Raw genomic sequence first — 18316 nt, forward strand, 5'->3', positions numbered from 1 at the left:
TCTGGGATTCTTCAAATCAAATCAAAGTTTATTTATCATGTGCGCCGAATACAACAGGTGTAGACCTTACAGTGAAATGCTTACTTACAGGCTCTAACCAATAGTGCAAAAAAGGTATTAGGTGAAGAATAGGTAAGTAAAGAAATAAAACAATAGTAAAAAGACAGGCTATATACAGTAGCGAGGCTATAAAAGCTAGCGAGGCTACATACAGACGCCGGTTAGTCAGGCTGATGGCATTGAAGAGTACACGACATCAGTCACTGGCTTCGTCAATAAGTGCATTGATGACCTCGTCGCCACAGTGACCATACGTACATACCCCAACCAGAAGCCATGGATTACAGGGTAGAACTGACGCTTTCAAGGAGCGGAACTCTAACCAGGACACTTATAATAAATCCCGCTATGCCCGCCGACGAACCATCAAACAGGCAAAGCTTCAATACAGGACTAAGATTGAATCATACTACAACGGCTCCGACGCTCGTCGGATGTGGCAGTGCTTTAAAACTATTACGGACTACAAAGGGAAGCACAGCCGCGAGCTGCCCAGTGACACAAGCCTACCAGATGAGCTACATTACTTCTATGCTTTCTTCGAGGCAAGCAACATTGAAGCATGAGAGCATCAGCTGTTCCGGACAACTGTGTGATCACGCTCTCTGTAGCCGATGTGAGTAAAACCTTTAAACAGGTCAAAATTAACAAGTACACTGCCCTTTCCCACCTGGACAAAAGGAACACCTACGTGAGAATGCTGTTAATTGACTACAGCTCAGCGTTGAACAACATAGTGACCTCAAAGCTCATCACTAAGCTAAGGACCCTGGGACTAAACACCTCCCTCTGCAACTGGATCCTGGATTTCCTGACTGGCCGCCCCCAGGTGGTACGGGTAGGTAACAACACATCTGCCACCCTGATCCTCAACACGGGGGCCCCTCAGGGGTGCATGTTCAGTCCCCTCCTGTACTCCCTGTTCACTCATGACTGCACGGCCAGGCACAACTCTAACATCATCATTAAGTTTGCCAACGACACACCAGTGGTAGGCCTGCTCACAGACAACGATGAGACAGACTAATGGACGGAGTTCAGAGACCTGGCCGTGTGGTGCCAGGATAACAACCTCTCCCTCAATGTGATCAAGACAAAGGAGATGATTGTGGACTACAGGAAAAGGAGGACCGAGCATGCCCCCATTCTCATTGACGGGGCTGTAATGGAGCAGGTTGAGAGCTTCAAGTTCCTTGGTGTCCACATCACCAACAAAATATCATGGTCCAAACACACCAGGACAGTCGTGAAGGGGGCACGACAAAGCCTATTCCCCTTCAGGAGACTGAAAAGATTTGGCACCTCAGATTCTCAAAAAGTTCCATAGCTGCACCATCGAGAGCATCCTGACTGGTTGCATCACTGCCTGGTATGGCAACTGCTCGGCCTCCAACCGCAAGACACTACAGAGGGTAGTGAGTATAGCCCAGTACATCACTGGGGCCAAGCTTCCTGCCATCCAGGACCTCTATACCAGGCGATGTCAGAGGAATGGTCAATGACTCCAGCCACTCTCTGCTACCGCAAGGTAAGTGGTACCGGAGTGCCAAGTCTAAGTCCAAAAGGCTTCATAACAGCTTCTACCCCCAAGCCATAAGACTCCTGAACAGCTAATCAAATGGCTACCCGGACTATTTGTATTGCCCCCCCCCCCCCCCCCCATGGTCACTACCTTTGGCTATGGTCAAAGGTAGTGCACTATAAAGGGGACAGCGTGTCATTTGGGACACATCACTGGAGTTTAATCCAGGCTGTTTTTCCAGTCAGAAGTGTCCATTTATCCAAAAGTGCAATTGCAATTAAAGCAGCACAGAGAGAGAGAGAGAGGTGTAATATCAATAGAGATATACTCACAATATCTAATGAAACAGAAAGGGTAGCTCAACATGAAACATAATACAATAAACTCTGGAAAGAAGTTTGATCAAGCCAGGATAAATCGACAGATAAAGAGGGAACGAGAGAGAGCTCGAAAGAGAGCGAAAGAGAGAGAGAGAGAGAGAGAGAGAGATTAACAAAGGATCAGGAGGACGGGGAGGTGGGCACAGCAATGGTTTTATATTTAACACAAGGCTTTGTGGGAGAAAATTAGATTTTAACGGTATCTTTCCCACAAAGAACAATGTCTGTGTCCCAAATAGCACCATGTTCCCTATTTAGCACACTACATTTGACCAGGGCCCATTGGCACAATGCAGTTCACTATTTAGGGAATAGGGTGCCATTTGAGATGTAAACGATTTAAACAGGGAGATTGTGTGTCAGGAGCACCTTCTCTATGGAAGTATGAATAGCCCCTGATGGAAGTAACCTCACATTCACACAAAAGGTCACAGTTAAGATAAAAGCTCTGATGTACAAAGAGAAAAGAAGAGCAAAGAAAGAAATAGACAAGCTGGTCTATAATCAAAAACTCTATGGCGGTTTGAAAATATTCACCATGGAAACAGGTGATTGGAAGGAGGGTTTTGTATTTTGTGATGATAGGCTTTATGAAGTGTGTGTGTGTGTGTACTTACAAAGCAGTCTGTGTCCTTGGGTCCGGAGCATCCCCCTGCACACTCGCGATGGCAGCAGTTACTAACCCAGGGTCCGAAACAGCGACCGTCACACTGCTCAGCACACACAGTCTTAGTCACTGCAGATAGACAACAGACGACCACAATATAACACGTTCCCATTACAGATGGCACAAACGGAGTGCTTGAGAGAAAGAGCATCCATATAAGTGATGCTTCATAGATTAAAATAGTTTTACAAATCTGCTGAATGAAGACTAGACAAGTCATTTTTATTGGCAGAAATACAAAACACACATTGGCCTTTCAAGGGGCTTCAGAGAGCACACATGGGGCAAGTTTCCCAGACACAGATTAGACCTAGCCCTGGACTAAAAATACATTTGTAATTGGGATTCTCCATTAACCATGTGTTTTAGTCCATAGGACGAAGCTTCATCTGTGTCCAGGAAACAGGCTCATAGAGTTGAGCTGAGGCTACAGAGTAGAGCTCAAGCTAGAGTACACTCTTAGAAAAAAGGGTTCCAAAAGGGTTCTTCGGCTGTCCCCATAGGAGAACCATTTTTGGTTCCAGGTAGAACCCTTTTGGGTTCCATGTAGAACCCTCTGTGGAATAGATTCTACATTGAACCCCAAATGGTTCTACATGGAACCAAAAAGGGTTTTTCAAAGGGTTATCCTATGGGGACAGCCAAAGAACCTTTCAATGTTCTAGATTGCACCTTTTTTTCTTAAAGAGTAGAGCTGAAACTCGAGAGTTGAGGTGATGCTAGATAGTTTTGAGAAATTATGTTCATATGACATCCTGTCAGTCTGTGGAGCTATATTTCTGTTTCCCATCTATCAGTGGCAGTAGTGTGATTGAGATGGCTATCAGACGTCTCTCCTGAATGTGCTGCTTCCACTGCAGAGAGAGAGAGAGAGAGAGAGAAAGAGAGAAGAGAGAGCGAGAAAGCGATAGAGAGAGAGATAGAGAGAGAGAGACAGCCCTTCCCATTCTCCTTTCGCTCCATTCACCAGTCCTGTTCATGTCCAGCTATATAGGCTGATGTGCTGATTGGCTCCTGCCGTATGCCTCTGGCTCACTGCACACTTCCTGACAGCTACAACTGAAAACTGGCTGAGGTTTCACAGATAAGCATTTCTTCCTCAGAGGCCGTTTTTAGAATCACTCTGGCTCTAAAGCTTAGGTTTTACCTCTCAGTTTGTATATGTGTGTGTGTGTGTGTGTGTGTCCATTCCAATGCAACACTTTTATATAGCCAAGCATTTATACATGTATCCATTTGTGTAAGTGTATGTGGAATATGTCTTACTGAGTGCATTGAGTTATATTCAGCATATAACCATTAAGAGCTCTTGTTCTCTCAGGTTGATACGTAGTTGGCTGCTCATAATGTACTGGTGCTCGTAATTGGGGTCATGGTGGGGTTATGGTGGAGGTGGTAGTTCTTGCAGTCATTGTATGGCTATGTTGGAGATGGTAGTTCTTGCAGTCATTGTATGGCTATGTTGGAGGTGGTAGTTCTTGCAGTCATTGTATGGCTATGTTGGAGGTGGTAGTTCTTGCAGTCATTGTATGGCTATGTTGGAGGTGGTAGTTCTTGCAGTCATTGTATGGCTATGTTGGAGGTGGTAGTTCTTGCAGTCATTGTATGGCTATGTTGGAGGTGGTAGTTCTTGCAGTCATTGTATGGCTATGTTGGAGGTGGTAGTTCTTGCAGTCATTGTATGGCTATGTTGGAGGTGGTAGTTCTTGCAGTCATTGTATGGCTATGTTGGAGGTGGTAGTTCTTGCAGTCATTGTATGGCTATGTTGGAGGTGGTAGTTCTTGCAGTCATTATATGGCTATGTTGGAGGTGGTAGTTCTTGGGGTCATGGTGGAGCTTCTTAACACCCGCCCGCTTAACCCGGAAGCCAGCCGCACCAACGCCTCTGAGGAAACAATGTTTAACTGATAACCGAGGTCAACCTGCAGGCACCCAGCCCACCACAAGGAGTCGCTAGAGCAAGTAAAGCCCCCACGGCCACACCCTCCTATACTCCTCTCCTCTCCTCCTCACCCTCCTATACTCCTCTCCTTTCCTCCCCACCCTCCTATACTCCTCTCCTCTCCTCCTCACCCTCCTATACTCCTCTCCTTTCCTCCCCACCCTCCTATACTCCTCTCCTCTCCTCCTCACCCTCCTATACTCCTCTCCTTTCCTCACCACCCTCCTATAGTACTCTCCTTTCCTCCCCACCCTCCTATACTCCTCTCCTTTCCTCCCCATCCTCCTTATTCTCCTCTCCTTTCCTCCCCACCCTCCTATAGTCCTCTCCCTTTCTCCCCACCCTCCTAAACTCCTCTCCTTCCACCCTCCTAAACTCTTCTCCTCCACACCCTCCTAAACCCCTCTCCTCCTCACCCTCCTAAACTCCTCTTCTCCCCACCCTCCTAAACTATTCGCTGTCTCACCTTCCTAAACTCCTCTCCTCCTCACCCTCCTAAACGCCATCCTCCTCACCTTCCTAAACTCCTCTCCTCTCCTCCTCACCTTCCTAAACTCCTCTCCTCCTCACCCTCCTAAACTCCTCTCCTCCTCACCCTCCTAAACTCCTCTCCTCCCCACCCTCCAAAACTCCTCTCCTCCTCACCTTATTATACTCCTCTCCACCCCACCCTCATAAAGTCCTCTCCTTTGCACCCTCCTCTCCTCCTCTCCTCCTCATCCTCCTCTCCTCCTCTCCTCCTCATCCTCCTATACTCCTCTTCTCCCCACCTCCTTATACTCCTCTCCTCCCCACCCTCATAAACTCCTCTCCTCCGCACCCTCCTCTCCTCCTCTCCTCACCCTCCTATACTCCTCTCCTCCCCACCCTCCTGAACTCCTCTCCTCCTCACCTTCCTAAACTCCTCTCCTCCTCACCCTCCTCTCCCCCTCATCCTCCTATACTTCTCATCTCCCCAACTCCCTATTCTCCTCTCCTCCCCACCCTCATAAACTCCTCTCCTCCGCACCCTCCTCTCCTCCGCTCCTCCTCACCCTCCTCTCCTCCGCTCCTCCTCATCCTCCTATACTCCTCTCCCCCTCCCCCTCCTCTCCTCCTCCCCTCCACACCCTCCTCTCCTCTTCTCCTCCTCACACTCCTAAACTCTTCTCCTCCTCACCCTCGTCTCCTCTTCTCCTCCTCACCCTCCTTTCCTCCTCTCCTCCTCACCCTCCTCTCCTCTTCTCCTCCTCACACTCCTAAACTCCTCTCCTCCGCACCCTCCTCTCCTCCTCATCCTCCTATACTTCTCTTCTCCCCAACTCCCTATACTCCTCTCCTCCCTACCCTCATAAACTCCTCTCCTCCGCACCCTCCTCTCCTCCTCTCCTCCTCACCCTCCTCTCCTCTTCTCCTCCTCACACTCCTAAACTCCTCTCTTCACTCTCGTCTCCTCCTCTCCTCCTCACCCTCCTCTCCTCCTCACCCTCCTCTCCTCCTCTCCTCCTCAACCTTCTCTCCTCCTCTCCTCCTCACACTCCTATACACCTCTCCTCCTCACCCTCCTAAACTCCTCTCCTCCGCACCCTCCTCTCCTCCTCGCCTCTTCACCCTCCTATACTCCTCTCCTCCTCACCCTTCTCTCCTCTTCTCCTCCTCACACTCCTCTCCTCCTCTCCTCCTCACCCTCCTCTCCTCCTCTCCTCCTCACCTTCCTCTCCTCCTCTCCTCCTGACCCTTCTCTCCTCCTCTCCTCCCCACCCTCCAAAACTCCTCTCCTCCTCACCTTATTATACTCCTCTCCACCCCACCCTCGTAAACTCCTGTCATTCGCACCCTCCTCTTCTCCTCATCCTCCTAAACTCCTCTCCTCCTCATCCTCCTATACTCCTCTTCTCCCCAACTCCCTATACTCCTCTCCTCCCCACCCTCATAAACTCCTCTCCTCCGCACCCTCCTCTCCTCCTCTCCTCCTCACCCTCCTCTCCTCCACTCCTCCTCACCCTCCTATACTCTTCTCCTCCCCACCCTCCAAAACTCCTCTCCTCCTCACCTTATTATACTCCTCTCCTCCCCACCCTCATAAACTCCTCTCCTCCTCTCCTCCTCATCCTCCTATACTTCCCTTCTCCCCAACTCCCTATACTCCTCTCCTCTCCTCCCCACCCTCATAAACTCCTCTCCTCCGCACCCTCCTCTCCTTCTCTCCTCACCCTCCCATACTCCTCTCCTCCCCACCCTCCTAAACTCCTCTCCTCTTCACCTTCCTAAACTCCTCTCCTCCTCACCCTCCTCTCCTTCTCTCCTCCTCACCCTCATAAACTCCTCTCCTCCGCACCCTCCTCTCCTCTCCCCCTCATCCTCCTATACTTCTCTTCTCCCCAACTCCCTATTCTCCTCTCCTCCCCACCCTCATAAACTCCTCTCCTCCGCACCCTCCTCTCCTCCGCTCCTCCTCACCCTCCTCTCCTCCGCTCCTCCTCATCCTCCTATACTCCTCTCCTCCACACCCTCCTCTCCTCTTCCCCTCCTCACACTCCTAAACTCTTCTCCTCCTCACACTCCTAAACACTTCTCCTCCTCACCCTCCTCTCCTCTTCTCCTCCTCACCCTCCTATACTCCTCTCCTCCTCACCCTCCTTTCCTCCTCGTCCTCCTCTCCTCTTCTCCATCTCACACTCCTAAACTCCTCTCCTCCGCACCCTCCTCTCTTCCTCATCCTCCTATACTTCTCTTCTCCCCAACTCCCTATACTCCTCTCCTCCCTACCCTCATAAACTCATCTCCTCCGCACCCTCCTCTCCTCCTCACCCTCCTATACTCGTCTCCTCCTCACCCTCCTCTTATCTCCTCTTCTCCTCCTCTCCTCCTCACCCTCCTCTCCTCCTCTCCTCCTCACCCTCCTCTCCTCCTCTCCTCCTCACCCTCCTCTCCTCCTCTCCTCCTCACCCTCCTCTCCTCCTCACCCTCCTCTCCTCCTCTCCTCCTCACCCTCCTCTCCTCCTCACCCTTCTCTCCTCCTCTCCTCCTCACACTCCTATACACCTCTCCTCCTCACCCTCCTATACTCCTCTCCTCCCCACCCTCCTAAACTCTTCTCCTCCTCACCCTCCTCTCCTCCTCTCCACCCTGCTATACTTCTCTCTTCTCTTCTTCCTCACCTCATCCCACCTCCCATCCTTCTCTCCTCCTCTCCCCTCCTCCTCCCTGTGTCCTTTTCTTTTCACCCCCGCTAACGCACCATCACTGCATTCCATTACACCCGCCACCCGCTACCGTTAGTGAAATTAAATGGCCTACTTACCAAAAAGACATTTTGTCAAACAAATGACCTCGTCAAGAGCGACACACACACACACACACACACACACACACACACACACACACACACACACACACACACACACACACACACACACAACACACACACACACACACCTTTAAATATCCACTTAAAAATACCAGGCAGCCACTACAAATAAAAAGTAATCAATCTCATAAAGTACGCTGAATGTCTTCAATTTGAACAGGCTGCTGACAGGAGAATCGGTCACAGCGCTGCATCTTATATCAACGCTGCCTAGCTGTCTGATTTTATGGAGCTGCAGAGTTCCTGCCTATGTTTCTAGAGGGGCTCAGGCTCTGCCTCTAAGACAGTCTGGGGAGAGGGGTGTGTGTGTATGTGTGTGTGTGTGTGTGTGTGTGTGTGTGTGTGTGTGTGTGTGTGTGTGTGTGTGTGTGTGTGTGTGTGTGTGTGTGTGTGTGTGTGTGTGTGTGTGTGTGTGTGTGTGTGTGTGTGTGTGTGTGTGTGTGTGTGTGTGTGAGTATGTGAGTGAGTGTGTGTTAATACGCATGTGCGTTCATGTGTGCGTGGTTGTTGTGTGTCATAGTCCAGGGATCCTGTTTAGTCACCTGTGTGTCAGGACATAACACAGCCAGCTAGCTGTAGCTATCAGTTGATATTGATGAAGGCGTTCTGTATTCAGTGCTTGATGCGAGAGTCTTATACTGAGAGGCCTTCATCTAGCTGTTTCTCACACACTGGTAATGCATCCTTCTGCCCTCTCAATGAGAAAGAGGGAGAGAGATGGAGGGAGAGAGATGGAAGGAGAGAGATTGAGGGAGAGGGATGGAGGAAGAGGGACAGAGGGAGAGAGATGGAGGGAGAGAGATGGAGGGAGAGGGATGGAGGGAGAGGAATGGAGGGAGAGGGATGAGGAAGAGGGATGGAGGAAGAGGGACGGAGGGAGAGAGATGGAGGGAGAGAGATTGAGCAATAGAGGGAGAGGGATAGAGGGAGAGGGATGGAGGAATAGGGATGGAGGGAGAGACATGGAGGGAGGGAGATCAAGGGAGGGAGAGGGATGGAGCAATAGAGGGAGCGGGATGGAGGGAGAGAGGTGGAGCAATAGAGAGAAAGGGATAGAGGGAGAAGGATGAGGGAGAGGGATGGAGGAAGAGGGATGGAGAAAGACGGATGGAGGGAGAGGGATGGAGGGAGAGAGAATGAGAAATAGAGGGAGAGAGATGAAGTGAGAGCAATGGAAGGAGAAGAGTGGTGGGAGAGGTATTGAGTAATAGAGAGGGTTGGAGGGAGAGATGGAGAAATAGAGGGCGAGAGAAGGAGGGAGAGGAATGAGGGAGAGGGATGGAAGAAGAGGGAGGGAGAAGGATGGAGGAAGAGGAATGGAGGGAGAGAGATGGAGGGAGGGAGATGGATGGAACAATTGAGGAAGAGGGATGAAGGGAGAGAGATGGAGGGAGAGGAATGGAGGGAGAGGGATGGAGGGAGAGATGGAGGGAGAGAGATGGAGCAATAGAGAAAGAGAGAGATGAAGGGAGAGAGATGGAAGGAAAGGAGTGGAGGGAGAGGGATTGAGTAATAGATGGATAGGGATGAAGGGAGAGGGATGGAGCAATAGAGGGAGAGGGATAGAGAAAGAGGGATGAGAGAGCGGGATGGAGGAAGAGGGATGAGGGAGAGAGATAGATGGAAAGAGATGGAGGGAGAGGGATGAGGGAGAGGGATGGATGGATGAAGAGGGATGGAGAGGGATGGCGGGAGAGGGATGGAGGGAGAGGGATGAGAGAGTGGGATGAGGGAAGAGGGATGAGGGAGAGAGATGGAGCAATAGAGGGAGAGGGATACAGGGAGAGGGATGTGGGAGATGAACGGAAGAAGATGGATGAGGGAGAAGAATGGAGGGAAAGAGATTGCAAAACAGAGAGAGAGGGATGGAGAGAGGGATGAAGCAATAGAGGGAGAGGTAGAGGGATAGAGGTAGAGAGATGAGTGAGAGGGATGGATGAAGAGGGATGGAGAGAGAGGGATGGAAGGAGAGGGATGGAGCATTAGAGGGAGAGGGATAGAGGGAGAGGGATAGAGGGAGAGAGATGAGAGAGTGGGATGGATGGAGAGGAAGGGATGGAGGGAGAGGGATGGCGGGAGAGGGATGGAGCAATATAGGAAGAGGAGAGATGAAGGGAAAGAGATGGATGAGAGGGATGGAGGGAGAAAGATGGATGAGAGAGATGAAGAGAGATGGAGCAATAGATGGAATGAGATGAAGGGAGAGAGATGGAGGGAGAGGGATGGATGAAGAGGGATGGAGGGAGAGGGATGGAGGGAGAGGGAAGGAGCAATAGAGAGAGAGGGATGGAGGGAGAGGGAGGGATGTAGGGAGAGGGATGAAGCAATGGAGAGAGAGGTAGAGGGATGAGTGAGAGGGATGGATGAAGAGGGATGAGAGGGATGGAGGGAAAGGGATCGGGTAATAGAGAGAGGGGGATGAGCAATAGAGGGAGAGGGATGAGAGAGTGGGATGGAGGAAGAGTGATGGAGGGAGAGAGATTGCATAATAGAGAGAGAGGGATGGAGGGATGAGGAAGAGGAATGGAGGGAGTGGGAAGGAGGGAGAGGGATAAAGAAATAGAGGGAGAGGGATGAGGGAGAGAGATGGAGGGAGAGGGATGGAGGGAGAGAGATGGAGGGAGAGAGATGGATGGCGAGACGGAGGGAGAGGGATGGATGGAGAAAGATGGAGCAATACAGGGAGAGGGATACAGGGAGAGGGATGAGAGAGCGGGATGGAGGAAGAGGGATGGAGGGAGAGAGATGGAGCAATAGAGGGAGAGAGATGAAGGGAAAGAGGTGGAGGGAGAGGGATGGAGGGAGATGGAGGGAGAGAGATAGATGGAGAGAGATGGAGGAAGAGAGATCAAGCAATAGAGGGAGAGAGATGAAGGGAGAGAGATGGAGGGTGATGGATGAGGGAGAGGTATAGATGGAGAGCGATAGGGAGAGAGATGGATCAATAGAGGGAGAGGGATACAGGGAGAGGGATTCGGGAGATGAATGGAAGAAGAGGGATGAGGGAGAGGGACGGAGGGAGAGGGATGGAGCAATAGAGGGAGAAGAATGAGGGAGAGAGATGGAGGGAGAGGGATGGAGAGGTTAGGAATGAGGGAGAGGGAGGGAGGGAGAGAGATTGCATAGAGAGAGGGATGGAGGGAGAGGGATAGAGGAAGAGGGATGGAGGGAGCAGGAAGGAGGGAGAGGGATGAAGCAATAGAGAGAGAGGGATAGAGGGAGATGGATGGAGGGAGAGGGATCGAGTAATAATCAAATCAAATAAAAGTTTATTTTTCACATGCGCCGAATACAACAGGTGTAGACCTTACAGTGAAATGCTTTCTTACAGGCCCTAACCAACAGTGCAATCGTTAAGTATAAAATAGGTATTAGGTGAACAATAGATAAGTAAGGAAATAAAAACCAACAGTAAAAAGACAGTGAACAATAACAATAGCGAGGCTATATACAGGTACCGGTTGGTCGGGCTGATTGAGGTAGAATGTACATGTAGATATGGTTAAAGTGACTATGCATATATGTAAATTATAAACAGAGAGTAGCGGTATCGTAAAAGAGGGGTTGGCGGGTGGTGGGTGGCGGGACACAATGCAGATAGTCTGGGTAGCCAATGTGCGGGGGCACCGGTTATACGGGCTAATTGAGGTAGTTTGTAAAAGAGGGGTTGGGGGGCTAGGGTTTCTGGGATAATGGTGTCGATGTGAGCCATTACCAGCCTTTCAAAGCACTTCATGGCTACGGACGTGAGTGCTACGGGTCTGTAGTAATTTAGGCAGGTTGCATTAGTGTTCTTGGGCACAGGGATTATGGTGGTCTGCTTGAAACATGTTGGTATTAGAGACTCAATCAGGGACATATTGAAAATGTCAGTGAAGATGCCTGCCAGTTGGTCAGCACATGCCCGGAGCACACGTCCTAGTAATCCGTCTGGCCCCACAGTCCTTGTGAATGTTGACCTGTTTAAAGGTCTTACTCACGTCGGCTACGGAGAGAGCGTGATCACACAGTCGTCCGGAACAGCTGATGCTCTCATGCATGCCTCAGTGTTGCTTGCCTCGAAGCGAGCATTGAAGTGATTTAGCTCATCTGGTAGGCTCGTGTCACTGGGCAGGCTGTGCTTCCCTTTGTAGTCTGTAATAGTTTGCAAGCCCTGCCACATAAGATGAGTGTTGGAACCGGTGTAGTATGATTCAATCTTAGCCCTGTATTGGCGCTTTGCCTGTTTGATGGTTTGTTGATTTCTTATAAGCTTCCATGTTAGAGTCCCGCACCTTGAAAGCAGAAGCTCTACCCTTTAGCTCAGTGCGAATATTGCCTGTAATCCATGGCTTCTGGTTGGGGTATGTACTGTGGGGACGACGTCCTCGATGCACTTATTGATAAAGCCAGTGACTGATGTGGTGTACTCCTCAATGCCATCGGAAGAATCCCGGAACATATTCCAGTCTGTGCTAGCAAAACAGTCCTGTAGTTTAGCATCTGCTTCATCTGACCACATTTTATAGACCAAGTCACTGGTGCTTCCTGCTTTAATTTTTGCTTGTAAGCAGGAATCAGGAGGATAGAATTGTGGTCAGATTTACCAAATGGAGGGCGAGGGAGAGCTTTGTAAGCATCTCTGTGTGTGGAGTACAGGTGATATATAATTATTTTCCCTCTGGTTGCGCATTTAACATGCTGATTGAAATTAGGTAATTCTGATTTAAATTTCCCCACATTAAAGTCTCCAGCCACTAAGAGGGCCACCTCTGGGTGAGCGGTTTCCTGTTTGCTTATTTCCTTCTACAGCTGACTGAGTGCTGTCGTAGTGCCAGCGTCCGTCTGTGGTGGTAAATAAACAGCCATAAAAGTATAGATGAAAACTCTTGGCAAATAGTGTGGTCTGCAGTTTATCATAAGATACTTTATTTCAGGCAAACAAAATCTAGAGACTTTCTTCCTTAGATTTTGTGCACCAGCTGTTGTTTACAAATATGCACCGACCCCCCCCCCCCCATCTTACCGGCGTGTGCTGTTCTGTCTAGCCGGTGCAGCGTATATCCTGCTAGCTGAAGATCCATGTCATCATCCAGCCATGATTCCGTGAAACATAAGATATTACAGTTTTTGATGTCCTGTTGGTAGGATATTCGTGATCGTACCTCGTCTAATTTATTGTCCAATAATTGTACGTTGGCGAGTAATATTGACGGTAATGGCAGCTTTCCCACTCGCCTTCTCCGGATCCTTACGAGGCGCCCCGCTCTGTGTCCTCTGTACCTGCGTCTCTTTCTCTTGCCAATAACGGGGATGAAGGCCTTGTCCGGTGTTCACAGTACATCCTGTGCTTCTTGCTCGTTGAAGAAAAAATCTTTGTCTAATCCGAGGTGAGTGATCGCTGTCCTGATATCCAGAAGCTCTTTTTTGACATAAGATATGGTGGCAGAAACATTATGTACAAAATAAGTTACAAATAACGCAAAAAATAACACATAATAGCACAATTGGTTGGCGCCCGTAAAACTGCTGCCATTTCTTACGGCGCAATTGTCACGAGTAGAGGGAGAGGGATGGAGGGAGAGGGATGGAGGGAGAGGGAGGGAGATGAGGGAGGGAGATGAGGGAGGGAGGGAGGGAGGGAGGGAGGGAGGGAGGGAGGGAGGGAGGGAGGGAGGGAGGGAGGGAGGGAGGGAGGGAGGGAGGGAGGGAGGGAAAGGGATGGAGTGAGAGGGATGAGGGAGAGGCATCGAGGGAGAGGGATGGAAGGATGGAGGGAGAGGAATGAGGGAGAGGAATCGAGGGAGAGGGATGAGGGAGAGGGATGAGGAAGAGGAATCGAGGGAGAGGGATGGAGGGAGAGGGATGAGGGAGAGGGATCGAGGGAGAGGGATTGAGTAATAGAGGAAGAGGGATAGAGGGAGAGGGATGACGCACAGGAGGCTGATGAGGGGAGGACAGGTCATAATAATGACTGGATTGGAGTGATTGGAATGGTATAAAACACATTGAAACAATGTGTTTGATATGTTCGACACCATTCCATGGATTCCATTCCAGCCATTACTATGAGCCCGTCCTCCCCAATTAAGGTGCCAGCTGTGATTTAGAGGGAGAGGGAAGGAGAGAGAGGGATGGAGCAAAGAGGGATGGAGCAAAGAGGGATGCAGCAAGAGGGATGGAGCAAAGAGGGATGGAGCAAGAGGGATGGAGGGAAAGGGATGGCGCAAGAGGGATGGAGGGAAAGGGATGGTGCAAGAGGGATGGAGGAAAGGGATGCTGTATCAGAAAGAGAGCGAGAAAGAGAGAGAGAAAACAGAGAACAGAGAGAGAGATGGAGAGAATGCGTGTGATGGAAAGATAGTAAAATGACAGAAAGAAAGAGAGGGTATGAGGGGATAGAGATACATATGCCTACAGTAATGACACTGGGAGAGAGATATCAGGGAAATAAAGAGAGAGAATATCACAGATGGAGAGAAATGAGAGACATGCTCAGTACAGTGATACAAGCATATGTGGGGCCTGGGTTACAGAGAGACAGACAGACAGACAGCAGGCTGAGGCAGCAGTACTGAGGCAGCAGTACTGAGGCAGCAGGCTGAGGCAGCAGTACTGAGGCAGCAGGCTGAGGCAGCAGTACTGAGAGTGATGAGAGTGATTCATTAGAGACAGATAAGTTACAGATGTAGTTCTTCAACTCAACCCTAATGGTGTTTTACTACAGGACTGTTACAGCAACACCGTCTCCTGTTAGAGAGGGACTTAGTGTGTGTGTGTGTATCACTTATCACTATCTTCTTAATTCTGTGCTTGTCCACAAAAGAGAGGGTCCCACTAAAACACAGCAGGAGACATATTAGACACATGATACAGTAGCAGTAGATCAAACAAGCTATCTGCTGTGCTACCCTTAGCCCCATGCAGTGTGCTGCTGTGTGTGTGTGTGTGTGTGTGTGTGTGTGTGTGTGTGTGTGTGTGTGTGTGTGTGTGTGTGTGTGTGTGTGTGTGTGTGTGTGTGTGTGTGTGTGTGTGTGTGTGTGTGTGTGTGTGTGTGAGTGAGTGAGTGGAGTGTGTGTGTGTGTGTGTGTGTGTGTGTGTGTGTGTGTGTGTGTGTGTGTGTGTGTGTGTGTGTGTGTGTGTGTGTGTGTGTGTGTGGTGTGTGTGTGTGAGTGTGAGTGAGTGGTTGTGTGTGTGTGCGTGTCAGCCCAGGCAGACAGAGCACAGCTGACCCAGGTTACCTTTCACACCTTCACACAACACAGCTAGCCTAATACTGGCTCACAGCTGAGGCAACTGACTTTGTGTTGTTCGTCAGTTTGACTTAAAGCAGGGCAACCAGTGGAGTAGGTGGCAGGGGAAATCACAGTCGTTTAAGCCTGACGAGGAGAGGATTTAGAATCTGGCATCTTGGAAGAGGGCGGGATGGGGCGGGAGCTAGGGCTGGAGGAGGAGACAACTGGGAGAGCTATAGAGAGAGAGAGAGAGAGAGAGAGAGAGCTATAGAGAGAGAGAGCTATAGAGAGAGAGAGAGAGAGAGAGAGAGAGAGAGAGAGAGAGAGAGAGAGAGAGAGCTATAGAGAGGGAGGGATAGAGAGAGACAGAGAGAGAGAGAGAGAGAGAGAGAGAGTATGTGGCATGGCCGCAGGACCATAGGTCATTATGCTTAAAGTGCACTCCTGTGCTGCCTGTCGGGGGTGAGAAGCATGTGTGTGTGTGAGAGAGAGAGAGAGAGAGAGAGAGAGAGAGAGAGAGAGAGAGATAACCCATATTTATGCTTATTTATTTTTAACTATTTGCACATCGTTACAACACTGTATATAGACATAATATGACATTTTAAATGTCTTTATTCTTTTGGAACTTCTGTGAGTGTAATGTTTACTGTTCATTTCTATTGTTTATTTCACTTTTGTTTATTATGTACTTCACTTGTTTCATATGTTTCCCATGCCAATAAAGCCCTTGAATTGAATTGAGAGAGAGAGAGAGAGAGAGACAGAGAGAGGGAGAGAGGGAGAGAGACAGAGAGGGGGACAGAGAAAGAGCGAGACAGAGAGACAAATTTGACCCCAATAACTATCGTGGGATATGCGTAAACAGCAATGTTGGGAAAATCCTCTGCATTATCATTAAAGCAGACTTACATTTCCTCAGTGAAAGAAATTAGTGTGCAAAATGAGTTGGAAACTGAGCTGCACTTCCTAACCTCCTGGCAAATGTATGACCATATTAGAGACATATTTCCCTCAGATTACAGAGACCCACAAATAATTATAAAACAAATTCATTTTTGATAAACTCCCATATATCTACAGGGTGAAATACCACAGTGTGCCACCACAGCAGCAAGATGTGTGACCTGTTGTCACAAGAAAAGGGCAACCAGTGAAGGACAAACACCATTATAAATACAACCCACATTTATGTTTATTTATTTTCTCTTTTGTACTTGAACTATTTGCACATCGTAACAACACTGTATATAGAGATAATATGACATTTGAGACTGACTGACTATAGGATACTCACAGCTTTGACACTGGTCCTCCTTGGGGCCCCAACAGCGACCGTTACAGGATTTGTGACACTTCTGGCCTGTGTACAAGAACATGAACGTATACTGTTACACCAAGTACACACACATCCATGATACGAAAACATCACCAATTTAACACACTTCTCTACCAAGAACCTGGTAATAACAGGCATTTTACAAAACCCAAAGTGAGTCTCTTTCGTTCATGGTGTTTCAAGACGGGTAAAAACATTTGACCTAAAACAAGAGTTGTTTGCAGAGAGATAATGTTAGACATGCTATAATCATCGTAATCACTATCATCTTATTAGATTCTTTACCAAGCACCAGGTAATATCTGATACGGCTATGATGATTGCAACAGAGTGACACAATGTACTCTACTGTTTAGTTTCCTTAAAGGTAGACAGTTTGACGCTGCCACGAGTAGCACCAGAGATATCGAGATGAGCGAGATGTAAGACTTCCCTCTCACACAGCCACACACAGTATCTGCGCATGTTCACGGGTTCTGCACATGTGCACGGGCTGTTTCAGCGTGGTAGCCACGGGACCAAAACAGTGGAGAAGCTGAGTCTACCTTTAATGAACTACAGTGTGTTCTCTCATTAACGACTGCTGCAGTGGAGAGAGAGACAGCAGCAGTAGCAACTAGCTAGACACTCTGCTGTTATATTAGTGCTAGCTGTGTTTTGGAGGGCTTAATTGACTGCCTGGTAATTGCAGTGTGAGGCAGGATGAGTGCTGGAGTGGGGTGTTCCAGTTCAGTTAAGACCAATTACATTGAAGGCTGACACTTTCTCTCTGACATTTCTATCTACATCCTCTCCCTTCCCTTCCCCTCTCCCTCTCTCATCCCTGCCTCTCTCCATCTATCCCTGACACTCTCTGACTCTCCATCTACTGCCCTTTGCTACCCTTCCCTCCCTCCCTCACTTCCTTGCTCCCTCCCTCCCTCCCTCACTCCCTACCTATATGATAATTGGGTAAGCTTGGGAGATGGGGACAACGATAACATATGTATACCTGAGCCCACACAGAGTTTTCTTTGGTTTCTAGCTAAACCATGAAAAGCAGGTGAAAGAGTCATAACCAGGCTTTAGTGTCCAAGGTCTTACTATCTCCATTCTTTCCCCCTGACCTTGAGTAAAACTATCACACTCTTTCTCTCCACATCATCATGTTTCACCAATTCTTAACAAAAAGTGAAAGCTGAAGGTTAAAAAGTCAAAACGAAATGACTATGGGTGTAGCATTGAGAGGTAGAGGGAAATATATGTGAATTGATCGGGGGTGGATTTGAAATGTCTTTCTTGTTTTGAAGAGCCAATGAAAACAGAAACAAAACAAAAGAAAAACTGCTCCAAGAATATGGAGACTATAGTCTTAAATGGATTACAAGTTTCCAGACCTCCTTGAACTTTGGCATGGTGTGTAGTGTGTGTGGTGTGTGTGTGTGTGTGTGTGTGTGTGTGTGTGTGTGTGTGTGTGTGTGTGTGTGTGTGTGTGTGTGTGTGTGTGTGTGTGTGTGTGTGTGTGTGTGTGTGTGTGTGTGTGTGTGTGTGTGTGTGTGTGTGTGTGTGTGCATGCTTGCGTTCGTGCAGGACAGAGAGTCAAACGATCAAAAGTACTGAGTGAGACCGATGGAGGGAATGCAATAGAGACTGATACCTCATCAATGCTGTAAATTGGGTTTGAAGTATGCTTCAGAGGTTGCACTAGTACAGCTAGTCATGAATAAAAACTAAACACATGTAATACATATAGAATGAAGGAAAAGCAACATAATATACTGAAGTAACCAAACATTAAGAACACCTTCCTAATATTGAGATGCACCCCCCCTCCCCCCGTATGCCCTCAGAACAGCCTCAACT

The 18316-nt window shown here is 48.8% G+C and overlaps 1 protein-coding gene across 1 annotated transcript in view; it reads right to left on the reverse strand.

Annotated features, from left to right (window-relative positions):
• Positions 1-18316, reverse strand: part of LOC106582203 (receptor tyrosine-protein kinase erbB-4) — a gene marked incomplete at its 5' end in the record, with an annotated part of 240979 nt that overhangs the window by 169116 nt on the left and 53547 nt on the right. Inside the window, 2 exons of the mRNA XM_045704751.2 lie at positions 2580-2698; positions 16433-16498. Coding sequence (XP_045560707.2) covers positions 2580-2698; positions 16433-16498 — 185 coding nt within the window. The remainder of the gene's footprint in view (positions 1-2579; positions 2699-16432; positions 16499-18316) is intronic.

Source organism: Salmo salar, chromosome 21 (genome assembly GCF_965601325.2).
Source record: "Salmo salar chromosome 21, fSalSal1, whole genome shotgun sequence".
Classification (NCBI taxonomy): domain Eukaryota; kingdom Metazoa; phylum Chordata; class Actinopteri; order Salmoniformes; family Salmonidae; genus Salmo; species Salmo salar.